The 18,394-nt window shown below is 48.2% G+C and overlaps 1 protein-coding gene across 1 annotated transcript in view; it reads right to left on the bottom strand.

Moving 5' to 3' along the window:
* The window catches only part of LOC148814745 (thyroid hormone receptor alpha-B), a 101,080-nt gene that overhangs the window by 22,939 nt on the left and 59,747 nt on the right, over nucleotides 1-18,394 (bottom strand). The window contains exon 3 of the mRNA XM_088906511.1: nucleotides 6,023-6,320. Within this exon, the coding sequence (XP_088762637.1) occupies nucleotides 6,023-6,078 (56 nt within the window). The 5' untranslated portion in view covers nucleotides 6,079-6,320. The remainder of the gene's footprint in view (nucleotides 1-6,022; nucleotides 6,321-18,394) is intronic.

Genomic DNA, 18,394 nt, shown 5'->3' with positions numbered 1-18,394 from the left:
TCAGCTAAAATAAACACAAATCCCTCCTCTGCGTCTAACCTGCACTGTCTCTCTCTGCCTCCAGGATTATCACACCCCACTGAAATGAAACAGGCAATAAAACTGTCAGACAGCCTGTAAAGTCATCTCCAGCCTGTCTTTCCCCACACTGCTGACACAGAACCTGGAGATTTCTGTACCGTATTAAAACAAGCCCACGCTGAGATGGGGATGCTGGGTAGTGGGTGCTTGGGCAGGCAGCAGGTAGAGGCTCACTTACTTGCTAGATTCGTCTAACAATCCTAGACCGCTGCACAGCTAATTTCAAAGTTAAGGTTAACAACCTCAGCTCAGTTTCATCTCGCTCTGCTCTTCTGCCTTTTAGGGCCCTGTCGGCCAGACCGATCACGAATAAGCGAATTGGCGAATGTTAAATTCAGAGATGTCGAGACCTCTACTGTACCTATTAAAGCATGCACTTGCTAGTTTGCCTTATATCGGTCAAGATACATCTAAAGCTCGGCAGTGTACAGACACTGGAAAAACCTCAGGTCACCTGTGGTCATCCGGACTGCCCAGGCTGCGGTGTGCGGCTGCCTCACAGTTACCAAGAGTGGGGCTGGGATCACCAGATCAGAGCTCGGCTCCAGCCCAAATGGGGATCTCTGCACCTCCCTAGGCACTGGCAGACCGGTGACAACATCAGTGCGGGACACACACATCTTCCAATCGGCGCTAAACAATCACATGGCTGTGGACCTTGCAGCATGTCAGCAGCTGAACTGTGGGGGTCAGCCGAAATTTAAAGATGCCAACTTGGCCGTTTCAACCGGAGTATACAACGAAAAAGGATGAAGGAATTTTCCAAGAGGAAAGCAACAGATTCCTGAGTGGGTCACTTGCCTGGGGCGCACACACACATGCAGAGAAATCCTGAGCTTGGTCCTGACCTAAACGCGTGCTGCCACTCAACGAGGGGCACTGCCCACGACCAGCCAAGATGGCGCAGCTGCGTCGTTTCCCATTCTGGCCTGAAACGAGGCGCCGGGCTCGGAGGAGAGGGACTCCCCTGTCTCCCCCCCTCCCTCTCCCTTTCGCTTCCTACAGTGAAGCAGAAAGCTTCCCCCTGCGGCCCCTGTGGCTGTACTCTGCTTTGAAGTGTGTCATGGTGATGTCACATCTCCCCTCACTCGTCGGCCTATTAATGCAGGCATTGTCTGGAGCCCAGGATGGCATTCGGCCATTCTAATTCGCCCAGTGCAGAGCACTTGGCAGGATTATATCTGGTTTATCTGGCTTAGAATATTTACATAAGTACACACACGCTGTATCTAAATAGATTTTGAATTGTTAGTAAAAGCATCCAATGGTTTAACATTCAGTGTGCAACCATACAGCATAAAGTTCTCCTACAGTACAGCGTCTGAGTCCCCCCCTCCTGCCTTCTGTTTCTCCTTGCACTGCCAAAGCCTTCACAGTCTATGAATATACAGTTCCAGTAGGATTTTAAAACAGAAAAAAAGCAGTACAATTTAACAAACATTTTTCCAAGGGTTTGATCTTTGAAACAACTGTTTGTTTTTCTTTCTTCTGTGCACTAATGTCCTGCCCCAAAAGGCCCCTGTTTTAACAATTGCTATTTTAACAGTGATTAACTGCAGCTTTTGTCCGGTGCTTTTTAATGTTTCAGACACTTCTAACCTCATTTCAGCCAGTGTAAGCGCTGTCCAAATGTATTTTGGCACCCAGCGTAAACATGACATCATGGGTCACATGCTTTACCGATTCTGCAGCCTGTTCCTCAGCCCTGCAGGGATCTGCTGAAGCAAAGAATCATATTACTGAGCACAGGGATGAACAGGAAAGCTGGAACCTCTTTGGAGACTGTAGCAAAACTAGTTCATTCACAAAAAGAGGCTACATTTACACCTGATCAGCCTATTGCATCTAAATAGATTGTCTTCTTCTGTTTGAAGAGGTGTCATTCAGAGTGGCCCATTACTGATCACAGGTGAATTGTTGACAGGCTTGTTGCAGTGGGACAGAATATTATCAAGTACCAGAATATTGGTACCAGAATATTATCAAGTACCCCCTGCAGACATCTATACTGAAACCCTTTGTGTTTGCATTAACCCTTCTCCAGTGCTGCTGGGTCCCACATTTAGCATCCCGTATCCCAGCTTTTAAACTCAGGACCCTCAGAAGGAGAAAAGTGGAATGAAAAAGAAGAATGCACCTGTTCCTCTTTTCATGAATGTTCTCTTTATGAAAAATCGATACTACTGTATGCAGAAAAAGTTACCCATATTTCAAATAAAGAAAGCCATCTTTAAAACTACAGAGAATCAACGCGAAGAAAAATGTCACAATCTCTGCCAAATGTGAAGTGGAAGGCATTACGTAACCCGCCTCACAGTGAGAGTACGCATCCGAGTCCACTAACATGGGTGAGAGCTAGCACAGAGCCTAGACAGACATGACAGATGCAGCTCACTTTTCAAAATAGTGGTTTGAGCTTTATCGCGGACCTTAAAGGTGTTAAGATAATGAAATCTGAGGGTGTGTGTAATTGCACAAAAAGCAAATGAAGTGGTTACTGTACAGGACAGTACTGTCCTCAGGTATGATTAATGTCTAACTAGGTAAGCGGTGTGGTTTTGGTGAAAGAAGTAAAAGTAGGGGCGACATTTCTGGAGTCAGGACTTATTTCAATTTTTCCCCAATAAGAAATAATGGAAATTGTTTTTTCTCTTTCTGACTTTTTTGTTGCAATACGAAAGGGCTTCTGGGAACAAACTGCATTTGAAGAAAGAGGTACGGGTGTATTACAAAAGAGGGAGAGAGCCGTGGCCTAACTGCGCCCCTGCACCCCTGTGGGGCGCTGTAGCCCTGGGCAGGCTCCGTGGCCAGGGGGCAGAGTCGCACTGAGGGACTGCGTAGTGAAGGGAGAGCCGAAGCACGAGACACACTGGCTCTCCCTCGCGTCTCCCCCACCGAGCCTAGTCTGCAGCAAAGTAAGATCTACTCCCCACTAGGGAAGAGCTGGCGATTCACAGCCCCTGCTGTGCCAGGACACAAGAAACCTGGGGAGGGGCAGCACGGGCCAGGGAGACGGGCAGGGTGAGGGGCATCGCAGCCTGCCCGTGAGCGAGCGGGCGCACGCAGACAGACATGCGGCGACACGGAGGGGGCGGCGGCAGGAGCAGCCGCCGCATTGCCGCCACCGGCGCAGGACAGAGGCGCGCAGAGGAGGGATGGCGCGCCCTGCCGACACCGAGATGGCGGCGTGTCCTGGGCTGTCCTCTGCTGTCCTGCTGTCACCCAGGCTTCCCCCCTCCACCGCCTAATCCTACACTCTCAGCTCTTTAATCCCCCCTGCAGCCAGTGCGCTCCTCTGCTCGCCTTTCTCCCTTCCCGCACCCTCTCTCTCTCTGCAGCCTGTCAGTTTGCTGGCCAGCTCTTTCACTAGCCCCTCCAGCTCCCTGCCGACCCACACTTCCTCCCTCTGACCCAGCTGTCTGTCAGCCTCCTCATCAGGACCTGGATCTCCATCACATTTCTCCATGAGGCCAGACATCCCCCCCCCCCCAATTCACCAGGACTGGGAAGCGCTGTGCTGCAGCCTGCAGAGCGGCGATCAAAGGTGCGATACAAACAGCTGTCATCAAGCTGTTTTCACACTGCTCTTCTGTTGCAGCTGCAGCGAGAATCAATAATCCTGCCCGGCTGAATAAAACAATACCAACAACATCAACAACAGAGCTGCTGCGCGTTTCCTTTTTTTTAAAACTAAAAACACAGGACCTAACACACTATCATCTGGCCGGGACATCAAAGCAAAGCATATTATGTGATCACCTCCCACGGAGCTTATTCCCTCGCTATGACCACTTGCACACGGCAGACTCCGAGAATCCCTGAGAGGCTATGGCCCTGATTTATGAAGAGATTTTTGCGTGCAAATATTGAAGCATCCAATCAGAGCAGCAATTTAACTTCTTCCTGGTTTTGATGCCAGGCAAAGCCATGCAAATGCCATGTGCAAAAATGGAATGAGATAAGGAAGCCACACTTCAACTGGCAATTGAAAAGTTACTACAGACAAGTGGGGATAACAAGTTCATGCTGGCTAGATAAATTTGCAAGTCTGATCTGATTTTGTTAATGCCAGCTCTTCTTCTTTAATTAGAAATAGCGGCAGGGACTATTTATAGATCCTGTTCCAATCACCGCCCACAGGCTGCGCTAATCTACCGACAGGTGTCTGTTGCCGCGATTTAATCAAGCCTGCCTTTCCCTAGCTTGACTTCCTTTGTCACGGATTAATCTGTTAGGGAGATCGGAAGGAACAGCAAACTGCAGAAATTCTCAGGGTACGTCCCTGAGGGAAACCCCTCTTTCCAAGCACAGCTGTGCTCCTTATCCACACCATGGAGAAATGACAATTAACCGCAGTAGGGAAAACTACACATGCTTCAGCTTCTGTCTTGATCACTCAACGGCCATGTAACTACATATTCTTTACAGTTTCGTCTTGATTGATTGCGGCCGAGGGATTTCTGAAAGTGATAGATGCTATCGCAGGCTGCAGAACGCTACACTCAGTGGTCTAGGTTCCCCCCAATTTAGACACAGAAGGAAACCGAAATACGAAATTATTACAAATACATTTTTTTTTGTGAGAAGATGCAATATTACAAGCACAACTGCACGTTGCGCTTTAAGTGTCACCAGCTCAGATATGTTAGTGAAGATAAATCCACCCCCAGGAGAGAGCCCACCCATCCCTGATGCTCTCAGAGGTGAGAGCTTCTTGTCTAGAGGCCCTGCTAGGAGGTTTCCCAGGGCATCTCTCCCAGCAGTGATGAGGCCTCTCAGTGGGAGGAGGCCGGCCCTCTGGTGTACTCGGTCTCTCCACGTGGGGTTGGATGGAGAGACGCCAGGCGAACGCTGGTGAGGAATGAGGCACACAGGCTCTACAAGGTAAAGCCTGGCTTGAAGATTCAGGAGGACCCATGAGGAGTTAACCCTTGGTAGCTTTGCTCCCTACACGAGTTAGGGAAAGCCGGGCCAGGGATCTGCCCGGTGCACAGCAATAGAAATGCTGCTGGAACAGTTCTGCCAGTATGGTCTTTTTTTCCCCTCCTGGCTTATGTGTGGGTCACGGTAGCAAAGCAGAGCATGGAATTGCAATGTTTCTATTAATTGGGGGGGGGGGGGGAGTGGTTTCTTTCTCAGTCCTTCCTCTGCTGTGCGTGTAAAGCTCAGAGATTCGCAGGTTTTAAAAAGATCCCAGGAGGCTCGCTTTATTGGGGCCATTTCAAATACTTCCCATAAAACGTAATTCGTTTCTGAGCTAACTGAGGGAGTGAGCTGTGGATTGGCAGTGTGAGGATACACTAGCAATACCAAGAAGTATTGCAAGGTACCACCCCCTCCCCCAAGAGTGTGGCTGGATTTTTTTTTTTAAGGTAAGGACCCAAATTTTTAGATGGCAGCATTAACATCCCCTTCTCATCCGTGCAAGGAAAGCACACCACAAACTCTCAGTGACCTGTGTGGATCATTCAGCTATTTGGGCAGCTACAATACTGTTTTTTCCTTTTTTCTTTCAGGGGTTGCTACTGGAGACAGCACACACCATAATCTTTGATATGCCTGAGGCAGTCTGGTTTCCAACCTTCAGCGTGCCTAAACATTCTTTGTACGTACGTCAGCAAGGAAAATCAAAACTGAGCAGAACGAGAGAAAATGTTCTTAAGTGACCACTTGAGTAATGAGTTTAGCCAGGCAACAGAAGTGCGTTGCATCAGAGCACTGATGAATTTCATTCCACTAAGTCAAGGTACAGTATGTAAAATGTTCAATTTACACCCCAACTTTTCAAGAAACACAAATATAGGATGTAAGTGACTCCTCTCCTTGTCCAGATGCCCTCACCACCAAAGCACAGCCTTTAACACGTTTAAAAAAAACAGAAATCGAACATCAAACACATGGACAGAGTGTTGAAGAGAACGAAAGCTGACTGGCCACTCACCGTTTCTCTTCTCCCTCTGATAGGTTAGGGTCTTTCTCTTTGGGCATGTGTTCCATTCACCTCAATTCCATCCAGCAGCCAATCACGCGAGACTGAGGCAGGCCCCACCCTCTGATGCGCACTTTGCATTCGCAGGTCTTGGTTAGCCAATCCGCAGCCGTCACAAGGTCACTGTGGGCACGGTCTCCATGGTGACGCTGCCCGGTGACATCAGATTTGCAGATGCTCCACCCCTGACCCAACGGAGCTCAGCAATTCTCACGAGACGGTGGGAGGTGGGAGGGGACAAAGAAAAAACCTGTGGAAACACAAAATTAAAGTTAGTTGTGGACAGAGCCTGTGACCATCAAGTCTAATTGCCACTACAAATATGTCAACTTCCTTTGTGAAACAGTCAACATTATCATGTGGCCCTTTTATAATAAGCAATTTAGTGCAACATCAAACTTGAGACGTGAAGTTTAAGTGTAAAAAAACCCACCCCAGCAGTATCTGCAATAGCCTGACCACTGGAACAACACATGCTATCAATCCACATCTTGTTTTTATTGAATAATGATTTTGGTTACAATGTTAGTAGGGATTAAGAGTGCGCTGTAATAAGATCTGGTGCTACAGCCCTATGTTGCCAATACGGCCTCAAATGCCTTGCAGACCTGGACAGTGAAGCCCCAAGCTTGAGCCAAAAACAGTTTTTGGTTTCCTAAAAAAGCCCTGCTTTATACGGTGAGCTCTGCTGAGCTTAACTGAAGCATCTGAGGTGAGGGTGTGTCTGACCTGGGGCCGAAGCCAAGCGCTGGCCGTCCACACGCGCACACACCCCTGACCTCTTGCACAGTGCTGCCTGGGCCACTCCCTCACTATACATTTGTTTTGTTTTTTTAAAAAAGGACAAACATTAACGGGGAACCATTTCTAACCTATCAGATTTGTACTGCCAGCGTCATCCTGTGGATTTACACACATTTTGATGGAAAACAGGGCTGTTACTGGGATGACCCTGCAGGCCGGCGCCGGGAGAGCCGGGTACCCACTGGGGCTGCGTGGACTGGGGGCTCGGAGGTATGCCCGAGACAGCACGCCGAACCCATGACCCGACAGGGTGTGCCGCTCTGAGAACGAAGTTGGGTTGGGCAGCAGGAAAACAACAGGTTCCAGCCCACTGCACCGGTAGGATTTATTTGGTGGAGCTGGGCTGATGACTTGACAAGAAAGAACTGAATTGCACCGGATAAATAAAGGGCTGGAAGAGCAGCCAAAGACCTGGATGAGATTGGTTCGGAAGGCGGGGTGCTCAGTTAACCCTGGTCCGTATCAATACAAGCTCAGCTGTGCACAAGCAGGGCATACTGGGGCAACACTCACGGAGCGCGGAGCCCAGCGGAGATCAAGCATGCCTGCAGAGGCAGAAAGGGTCCTGTCTTTGCAGGAGACACCCCCCCACTTGACATTTATTTCAGGAGACAACAGGTCAAGGCTTGGAGAGGATTACCAGCCAGAAATATCCCCCTGCTTTCTAAGGAACAGCGGCTTCATTCTGCCTCCAAGCCCTCTCCTTCCTTCCTCTCTCTCCCAGCCAGCTGGGCTCAGGCCTGGATGTCCAGAAAGCCCAGGGAGCAAATGAAGGCCGCTTCCCACTGCAGCCCCATATAAAATCAAAAACAAATGAATACAAGGAAGCAGGTCTTACACGTGCAGGGTTTACAGAAATAAAGCCCTTGCATCCATTTAAACTATTAAAACTGTACAGGAAGGTTAAGCTCGTTTTTGTGTGCTCAGAATAGCTGCGTTGAGATAATACAGTTAATGACTACAAAGCTAAAGATCAAAGCCATATTGCCTTTCCTGTTAATACTATGACTTCCCCCCCCCCCCCCCCAGCTACGATTCAGCCCTCAATGTCACTGCACAGCCTCACTGCCTCCTTCATGACTTAGTCTCACAAGACCCACTCGCTTCAGTGTAAACCAAGAGATGACAAACACACTGCTTCCTTCTTCGCAGCCGTGTCTGTGAGTGATGAGCAGCCAGTGACAACGACGTCTTTGATCAAACCCCAATTGTACCCTCATCCCAAACTGCCTCTGTCCCTCTCCAAACTTTGGCTCCACACAGCGCCTAAAACTGCCACCCTGTCACCTTTCTTTCAGCTCCAACTACTGTACAGCACATGCTGCCCTAACTGTCCCAGTCCTCAGGGGTAGCCTTTCATTAATTTCATCTTAATAAGCAGCAGCTAGACGAGTCTGTCTTTGCTGCTGCTCAGAGCAGGTGTGGGAGTCTGTGTATGTGAGTGGGGGGTGTGTGTGTTGCCTTTGTTCTTGTACATTTGCATGGCCGTGTTGTAACACATTTGTAAAAAAAGGCTTAGACTCAATCCAGGCAAACCAGTTCTCAAAGCCAAGGTGTAATTTTCCACTTATGCCCCTCGGGACTGAAGGGAGAGTGGCAGAGGGGGAAAAAAAAAGTGCGAGAGAGAGTGTGTGAGGGTAGCGAGCCAAAAGCACAGTCAAAAACAATCTTAAAGACTTTTTTTTAATGAGTTGACGTAAGTGACAGACAGCATTGCTGTATCCAGTGGGGGCTGCAGGTGGGAAGAAGAGGAGAAGCTCAGCGAGGTGAAGACGTTTGCTCCCAGTCACTGCTCAAGCCCTTAACCCTTCAGCAGCCTGGTGAATTGGAGTGCTTGTCACGCAGGGGCAACCCCAGCAGAAAGGTTATGAAAACAAAACAGAACTGTGAGGTACTGTGCAAATCATTATGAGCGCTTGCACTTGAGGTCTGTTGAGCAAAATTTATTCAACTGCTCACCCAAAGGTCTATAATTGGATCAATGGTGCCTTTAGGACTCCAAACAGGAGGTGCCTCTTTGCATAAAGGGTGGCGGGGGTCTGGAACAAACTGTTCTAGCTGCTGAAGCTGATTCCCAGAGATCTTTCAAAACATGGCTGGGTGAGAGCCTCAGATAAATAAGCTGCAAGAAACCAAGCAAACCATCTCTTCTCACGTTCCCGGGCTGTGCCTGCACACTGTAATGCACAGGCAGCCCACTTCGCCAGCGTACAGAGGTTGTAACACCAGACAGCACATGCTTATTTGTGCTTATTTATGGTTAATTTATATCCCTTGAGCAAGGTTTCATTTCCTTTAACATGAGTACAGTAGCGTCTGAGCAAACCCACATCACAGAGACGAAGCAGGGGTTGCGCACACACTGAATTAAGCGTGCAAACAAAATCCACTCTGTTGCTGTTTCAGAAGGTTTGCAATAATATAGGGAGCAGAGGGCTGGTCTGTCACCTACATAACATAACGAGAAAACTGCAGTGCCGCCTGCTTAAACGATCAGAGAGAAACAAAAAGCTGGGCCTGCCCTCCGTCACTGCCCCCCAGTCGCGTTCCAAAAGCTTGTCCACGTGCTGCAGTTTGCAACCTTATCCCGCAGCGAGGGAAAAGCACGGAAAAGCACCGCTGATGTCGGAGGTGTGTTTTTTACGGAGAATTCCACAGGAGCGGAGGGGCCTGCCAACGCACCGGATAAAAAAAAAACTCCCAAAAAACATGGAAAAGTTTCTGCACTAGCAAAAATGTCATCCAGCCTCCCTTCCTTCCATAAGAACAGCTATTGCAAATGCGTGTAACCGAGAATGATTTGAGGGCGTTTCGGTCTTGCAGAATAGATGCGTCTGCTGCAGCGAGGCGGACAGTAACTGCAGGAGACATCACAGGGACGGAGCTCAAGGGCCTAGTCGCCTACACGCAGAAGACCTCCATCACAGGACACCCTTAAAACATGTGCAAGTGGGCAGCAGCTACAGCCTGGGTGTAACTGTACCAGAGAGGAACCGGCGGATGGGTGCGGCAGGGATCTGACTAGCACGTTTCACATGGAACAGAGGTAGACAGTATCCCAAACTGGCACTACCACCTAGCTCGTCGAGCTCTCTGTCCCCTCCAAAGGGAGACAAGATCAGACCCCTCGCAGTGACTGTTGGGAAAATACAGCCAAATAATTTAGGGAAAGCAGTGTCCCAGGGCATCCTGAAAGTGTTCAGGTTTGTACAGTAAGACTGCTCTGACTCTTGACCCTTCCTGCAATTGCAAATGAAATTAAGAGCAAACCAGAATGTGAGCATAGCTAGGAAGCCAAAAGAAACCCAGACAAGCTCAAGTACTTATTAATATGTTGTTGTCATCCAAAGAGATTTACATTTGCACATTTGCTGGGTACGTTTAATGGAGCAGCAAAAAAAGCAGTGTCTCACCTAGTTTTCGAACCTACAATCTTCCTGTTATGAGTCCAGAACCTGAACTACTACTGCTCACCTTAATGAGTGGCTGGACCCTCTGGAAGGATCTCAGACTGCTATCCTGGGAGCTTCTGGGGTTAGTCCAGAGACTGTAGTCCAGCATGTACACTGGCACAATGCACAATCCAGGCTGCCGTCATGCTAAGGGCACAGAGAGCCTCACACACACACTCCCAGACACGCAGACACTCTGTCCAGAGCCCACCCTGGGTTACTCCTGGCTCGTCTCAGCCCGATGACACACTGCCCGTCTTTGATGCCTACATAAAACACTACATCGCTCACAAATAAAAATACTATGGGGGCCTGCAGTGAACTTGAATTGGAAACAGCAGACGGGCAGCACAAACACTGCTGCCCCCATTTCTGTAAACTTGCTAGAGGCTCTGAGGAACGATGGCTGTGCCCCAGAGCTGTACGGATGGGAAAGGGATTGAGTTGCCTTTGTTAGGAAAAAGAATTACTACAATATTACAATCTGTTTTGAGTCACAGAGTGGATAACAAATGAAAAGAAAAGAAAACTGAAAAGCTCATCTTTTTTACCTAATACTTTGTAAAATAAAAAATTTAAAGAGGAACAGGAAAAGTGCAAGTGCTGGGTTGACTAAAGAGAGGTTTGTGCTGGTCACTGTAGTAGAATACAGGAAAAAGCTTGTTTTTCATTAAACTAAGAAAAAAACAGTGCAAAAAGACACCTTAGAAAGGAGTTTAATGAGGTGTGTATGTTATAACTCAGCCCCATGGCAAACTGAGGGAGAGACAAGGCTCTGGCATGCTTTCAGCTCCTCATTCACACAGGCAGCACTGCACTGGTCACAGTCGTGCAGCAGGGGGCGCTCTGGTCACCCTTCCACAGGTACTGCCCATCTGGAACCTCAGCAGAGCAAGCCGGCCTTTATTTACATTGTGCAATTATTTTACCACACTCTGATCTCTTAGATACCACTCTTGGTAAAGATTCCTGAAGGTCCAAAGGGTTGAGGAATTATTCACTAATAATCACTAACTTCCCCGGCTGATCCTGTTCAGTCAGGAACAACTCAGTGACAAACACCTGCACCCCTCACACAGCAGCAGGCAGGTTTGCCATTCCTAATTCTCTCTCATTCTGAGATCACCTGTCTGGCTGCTGACGGTGAGGCACAGGGCCTCTCTATTTCGCCTAGTTCCACGGGCCTGTAAACCAGCCAATCCGACTCTAGAAATAGCTCTCGCTCTTCCTTCTTGAAGACTGGAACCTAGACAGACTGCAACCCTGGCCGTTCCAGCTGGTTTTATAATCCTCTTAATTAGCCGAGAGGCGTGGCTATGTGCAAGCAGAGCCTATCCTAAGAGCTCTTTTCCCTCACGTGGAATCTCGGTCCCTCCGAATGCTAATTACTCCTTCAGACCAGCTGTGCCTCATTCTGCAGGTTCTTCTAATTAACAGACGGCCACCTTGGCCCTAGGCCACACCACCTTGGGACAAGATAGTTGCTCTCTCACATAGCTACCTCTCGTTATGCTAGAACAATTTCAAGCAAATAAAGAAAACAACTCACTGCACTTTTTAAATTACCACCATACGCAGAATACGTTGTTGCAATTATGCTGTGCATGCTCTTGAACTGCCCCAGAGTGGCAGGCTGGCTGTAGAGGCTGGTACTCTTGAAGGCTTTTCTCTTATTCCCTGATAACAGACAAGTACGGAGACACTCATGGACAGGAGGACAGAGGACTTGCGCGTGTCTGAGGTGTGTCCCGGTGCCCGGCTCTGTGGGCACGAGGGGCTAGCAGAGGCCCCCTGTGGGCCAGCCTGAACAATGAGCCCAGAGCCTCTTCGTCAGGGGCAGCTCATTAGCCTCAGCGAACTTCGCCGCCTCGCTCCTATCCTGCTCGACTCTGCCAAGGCACTACGAGCCGCTGCCAAGAATGTAACCGCGCTCGAAAAACAAATTAGGCCTTCTTTTTTTTTTAAAGGTGGAATTAAAGTTGCATGTGCTGATTCCTAGACAGGAAACAACATGTGCTCCCTGCTCAGAGAAACACTCTGGGAGCCTCTTTAAGAAGGAAATATGAGACAAATGAAACTCAAAACACAATTGCAGAAGCCAAGTCTGCGCTCTCCACTTCAGCCTCATTTCCATCTTAAAATGAAACCGATCCCAATGCTACTATCATTTTTTAGACGATTATTTGCCTCCTTCTTATTGCATTACGCCATTGAAAACATGTCATTTTAATTGATAATACAACCTTCCCAGTTTAAGGTGTTTATTCTTTGACTGGAAGAGCCATGCTGGGCCAGACTTCTGTACTTCTTCAAACGGTGTCAGCTGGTATGAATCCAGTCCCCCTTCAGCAAAAGCTTCTTGGCGCTCTCAAGAGGCGTGTACAGCAATGACCCTTGGTCACTCTAAATGTCTGCTAGGATTTCTTTTCTGTAAGAGCCAGAAAACATATTTTTAGACATATCGTTTTAAAACCGCTGCCCTGAGGTCTGCACGCGGGAAACGGCGCGAGGGCCCCTTGAGGAAAAGCCGAAAGGACTTTGGAGCACATCCCCAACGCAAATGACCGCTCTGTGTCGGGGACGGGAGCCGTCTCTGTGCGACACAATGCAGCTGTCCAGTCAAAACCCCGTCCGCTCAATTAAATCAAGACTCGCTTTATCTCACGGAGGGCCTTCCCACTATGGGCGCCACTTTGAGGCTCTCTCTCTCTCGAGCCCCGCGCCGAGGCAGAGCGCAGAAGGGCAGCGGAGGAGCGACAGAGGAAAGCCCAGATGAGAGAGCAGGACTGGGAGGCTGCTGGGGGCTGGGCTCTCTGGAGCAGGCTGCGTGGTGCAGCGCCAGTGGATAATTCAGGCCATGTGTCAAAAAGCCTGGCACGGATCAGGCGATTCTCCCAGCACACAACCGGCGCGCACTGGGACTGGGGCGGTCTCCCTCAGACAGGCCTGCCTCCTTCACTCGCACCGAACTCACATCAGCCACTTTCCAGGGCAGCTAGCAGGCACGCCAGCTTGCGTCAGCACCGTGCCCAACCCATTTAGCAGTACAGTTTCACTGCAGCAAGGTTTTTTTATGTGTGTGTGTGTTTGTATTGGTTCTGCATTCCTCCATCCCATCCAAGCATTGCGACACTGCTGATTCCCCGTTTCCTTCCTAATCGAACAAGATATCTTAAGAAAACAGATGGTAGACGATTTCAGCCAAAGAGCTGACCTGAGGCAAATTTTCGTCTCTAAGTACACTGTACTGCAAATTCAGTTATTAGTTTCTTTAAGTTTAACATCAGTTAAATTAAAATCATGTGTAAAGTACAGATACATAAAAACAAATACAGATGAAACAGAAATCAACTAATGCGCAGTACTACTTCATTAAAATATAAATAGCAATGCTATGAGCGAATCTTTTTTTTTTTGCTCTTCCCTGCCTTGCCATAGGGCACCGCCTAGGTAAAATCTGGCTCTCACTCACTAGTCAGGTTGTACAGTTTTATGAATGGGCTGCCAAAGCAGCCGTTGCCTCGGAAACAAACAAAGGGAATCCCTACGAGAGGCGGAGCCTGAACGATGACATCACAGTGGCACAATGGCAGGGGCAGTCCTTGCGCTGGTGTTTTCACATCCTCTCGCCAGGTTAGGAGAAAGAGTCAGTCAGGCTGTCTGGGCAGAGTGCCCGATCTGCTTGCGCACGGGACCACAGGAACCACTGCCAGCTCTACAGCATGTCTCCGCAAAATCCATGGCTGCCACACCAGGCACTCGCTAGCGCACACGCCCTGAATTACTGACAAAACTTCATTTTCAAAGAGGCAACAGCCAAGTGTACTTAGTGCTAAGCATACAGTAGGCGATGGGTTATAACGTTCAAACCCGTGCCAGTGTTCCCTTTGCGCCAATTTCAATACCTTCAGCCAGCCAATCCAGAGCCCCCTTTAAAGACGAAAATGTTCACCCCATTTTGGCAAACTGTGGGGTGATCTGGATAGACATCCAAAGTGTTTCTCACCAAGCTGCCAGTCGTCTGAGCTGGATTTGGACCCTGAAACCAGTGACCTGAAACTCGGCGTGTACAGTAGGTGTTCTGCAAAGCTACAGAGGTATATCCCTCTGAGTAAAACAGAAGGTTTATACAGAGACCCTCAAGTCCTGTGTCATAGTGTGAACAGTAACAGTAAGGAGACCAGTGGTTAGAGAGACTCAGGGGTCTCTCAAGGCAAAGGAAAAAGTAGCTTTAGTCTTAAAACGAGAAATTCAGTACATTCCACACATTAAAAGGTACAGAGTAGATTTTCATAAAGAACAGCCTCCTGTTTTACAAAAGACAACATTTCAATTACTTTCCCCCCCCACAAATCAGCAGTGGAAGAGGAACATCTTTCTCCTCTGAACCACAATACAAACGCAGACAGAATTCATGAGACTTGAGCTCGATTCAACCACTGCAAGAGGCTGGAAACAATAAGACAGAGGGAGCTGCTGGAACTTCCCAGCACTGTCCTGTGTTTCCATGGTTGTGTTCAAACACCACGGAGAGCCAAGGAGCTGGTGCAGATGTGATAACCAGGACGTCGTACACCCCCCTCCCTGTCCCCATGTCGGCAACAGCGAAGGAGGCCAAGCTTTCAGATAAGGCAAACAAACTGCAAACAAAATGAAAAAAGGCCATAAAAATTAAAGCAAATAAAACCCAATGAAAAGCAACAACTTAATATTTGTCCATGTGGTTTATCTAGGCAGCCTTCCAGGGGTGAACATTCCCTTCATAGTCCAGCAATGTGCTGCTCCATTCTCAGGGTTTTTCCTGTGAACTGAAAGATAAGATCTCAAACCCAACCCCCCTACCACCCCCCAAATTCCACTAACTGGGGGGTCACTATTACAACGCCAACAAATAAACCCAGGCAAAAACACTTGATAAAATAATGGGAATTCCTGGACTGCATTTAAACCAGCTATTTAGGGAGGCTACAATGGATGTATTTGTGGGCGATATGTCACCATGGTTTTATGGGGAGTGGCTTGTATCGGTTATGGGGAGCCCTGCCATACATGATTCCAGCCTCAATGCTTTCGAGCTCTGTCAGAACGAACACTAGAGCAGCCCCTTCTCCACTCCGCCGAGCTGTCAGGTTAACGAAAACAGCACTGAAACACACTCCATCTCCGTCACCTTGATAATAAGCCATAAAGAAAAGAAAAGAGGGGGAAAAAACAACTGGATCCCACTGCCGTCAAGCACCGTCACCTTCATAACGAGCTCTGAAATCCTTCCATTCACAGGCCCTCCGGATGGGGAGGAGGTGAAACGGGAGAAGGTGGCAGGTCTGGCAGGGCTCCGGGAAAAGGAGGTGGTATTTTTGGCAGCGGCAGTGCTTTTGTGAGGCTGATCCGGTGGGCACCTGTGCCGTCCTGTTCCCGATTATCGGCACAGGACCCCCGCCTCCTACGTGGACACTTGTGGGGTCAGGGGCAGAAGAAGACAAGACGGACAGAGAGAAAAAGATCAAACTTGCTCTGGTATTCCTGCGGCGTCCCGCCCCAAGGAGCAAAAAGAAACCCTCTATTTTTTATTTCCCCTTCTTTCCTTTTCATGTCCTTTGGTTTACTGTACTGGACCCTATTCCCTCATCCCCAGCCCTGACTTCAGCGGGAAGGAATCCCAGCAAGGGTAGCGGGCATCCACGTCGGGCCACCTGCGCGAGTGTGCACGTCTCCCCATGTGCCTGTCTGGCGCGTGTGGATCTCTGCAGTGCGTGTGAGAGACTGGGAGTGGGTGTGCGCTCTTCTGTTAACGGGCCTGTTCGGGAATGGCCGTGTGGCTTGGGCACGTTGCCATGTACAAACACAGAGTTTGGTCAGGATCTGTCTCCTTATCAATTACACTGCTTAGCTGAATATACTGGGTTTAGTTTAAAAAAAATCTGTGGGAGGGGGTGGAAACTGGCAACAAAGCCCATATATTGTATGTAAAGGAATGAAAGGCTTACATGGTTCGCATGGAGAGAGAGCATAGCTGACGGGAAAGCACAGCCTTGCCACCGAGATAAAACACCAAGCACGAAATGGAACAGACACAAACACCTTTATCCGATGGTTAAAGGCACATGCACTGCGACTTCTCCTAGGATTTGAATACAAAGGCTGTGAAGAAATTTAGTGTTCTGGACATGTCCAAACAGTACTCACTCTTAAAGCTTCTCTACCAAGATTCTTTAATGTTTTAAAACCCTAGCTATGCACATTTAGAAAAAAGAAAGAAATCTACGAGCAGCCCTTACAGATCACTGGCACTTTCTACAATTTCTGCCCGATTTCCCCAAGTTTGGAAAACCTGGCTGAAGTTGCATGATATAGGATAAGCATGTCTTTAGGTGTTAGTTTCTCACTTCTTAGACCTGGAGGACTGAATGACAGAGGAATTGAGTTAACAGTCCATGTCAAAAACATCTATAACAAAAGGACAGATCTGAAAAGCAGACACCAAAGACAGGCAGATGGACTATGGGCCTCTCCACTCCTGCTGACATTATTCAGCCCTGTTCAAAAGGAACACCAGCCTTCAAGACACCTCCTTGCTCCTAGTGTTTCTTGGCCACAGAATAGAACAGGTAAATCATGTTATACAGTCAGTGAAGATAAGGTAGAGAACACGGGTATGCTGTATACACAGAGTCTAGAGTTTGCGATGGTTTGGTGCAGAGAACTGTTGCAAATAGCTAAATTTGCATATAACCAATCCACCCCTATACTGTTGCACAATGTACTACAGTATATAGCATGTATGGTCAAAAGACATAAATAACCCTCCCTTACATTACAGTTAAAGTACTAATGCATTGGCTTGAAGTTAATTTAAATTAACATTGAGCAGCTAAAAGCAACAACAGTAATCACAAACATGTCATAATTAGCTAAAATAAACATGAATCCCTCTGCTGCATCCAGCAGCCTGCTCCGTCTCTCTCTGCCTCTGTGATGAACACACCCCACTGTAATGAAATGGACAATAAGACGGTCAGAGAGCCTGTAAAGTCATCTCCAGCCTGTCCTTCCACACACTGCTGACACAGAACCTGGAGCGTTCCTGACGACACAGAAACAAGACAACTCTGAGATGTGGAGTGGGTACTTGGGCAGGCGACAGGAAGAGGCCCACTCACTAGCTAGATTCGTTTCACGATACGAGACTGTTGCACCGCTAATTTGAAAGTTGCAGTTAACCTTCAGCTCGGTTTCAGCCCACTCTGCTCTTCTTCTATACAAGACATGTTTCGCTCTGGCCAACAGGGAATACTTGAATGTAGCACTTCCTGAGAGACACATTGGGCAGGACTCTCTGGCTCTCTGTTTCAAACTATGGTCACTCAATGCACAGCCTCCTTTCAAGCTGCCTGCCCTCACAGCTGCCGATATGGAGGTTTCCCTTCCCGATGGGCTCACAAGGATGAAGCAAGGTGAAGCAGAACACACTGGTGCAAGTACCAGGGTTCAGAACACCACTGATCTTCTAACGTGATAAAAAGAGGACTTTCGCTCTCACGTGCTGGCTTTCGGTTTGAATAAAACTCACTGAAAGCAACGTGTGGTAAAAGAAAAAAACTTTGCTAAATGAATAGATACAATCACCTATCACTTCTTACTTCTTACTGTGCTAACCTAGGAAGTCGACAGTTAGATTTAGGCAGATGGCAAGCTCAACATGTGCACAGCGCACACCCTTTCACACTGTGTCAGCTTGTGAAGGCAGACTTCTGCAGGCTGAGCACAGAATCTACAGCTCCCTGCCTGACAGCAAGATTCATTCTTGGGCAATGGAAAACCCCTTCATTACTCTCAGTCCAAAACAGTGGAATGAGACGCAATAAACAGAAATCCTCTTAAAAGTGTATTTGCAATAGGACAATAACTAGGGAAGCAGTAGTATTTTTTTATCACAAGTCTCGTTCTGATCACAGTGCACTTAAACAGGCTTCTTACCGAGAACTTTCCTGTCCTCCTCTTAAACCATGGACCAAATGTCCTCAGAAGCACATTTCTGTTTATGGACAAATACACCTGTTCTACACAA

This window comes from Atractosteus spatula, chromosome 26 (genome assembly GCF_055471065.1).
Source record: "Atractosteus spatula isolate fAtrSpa1 chromosome 26, fAtrSpa1.hap1, whole genome shotgun sequence".
In the NCBI taxonomy this organism is placed as follows: Eukaryota; Metazoa; Chordata; class Actinopteri; order Semionotiformes; family Lepisosteidae; genus Atractosteus; species Atractosteus spatula.
The sequence above is the reverse complement of the archived record's forward strand: the minus strand, read 5'-3'. Positions and strand labels throughout refer to the sequence as shown.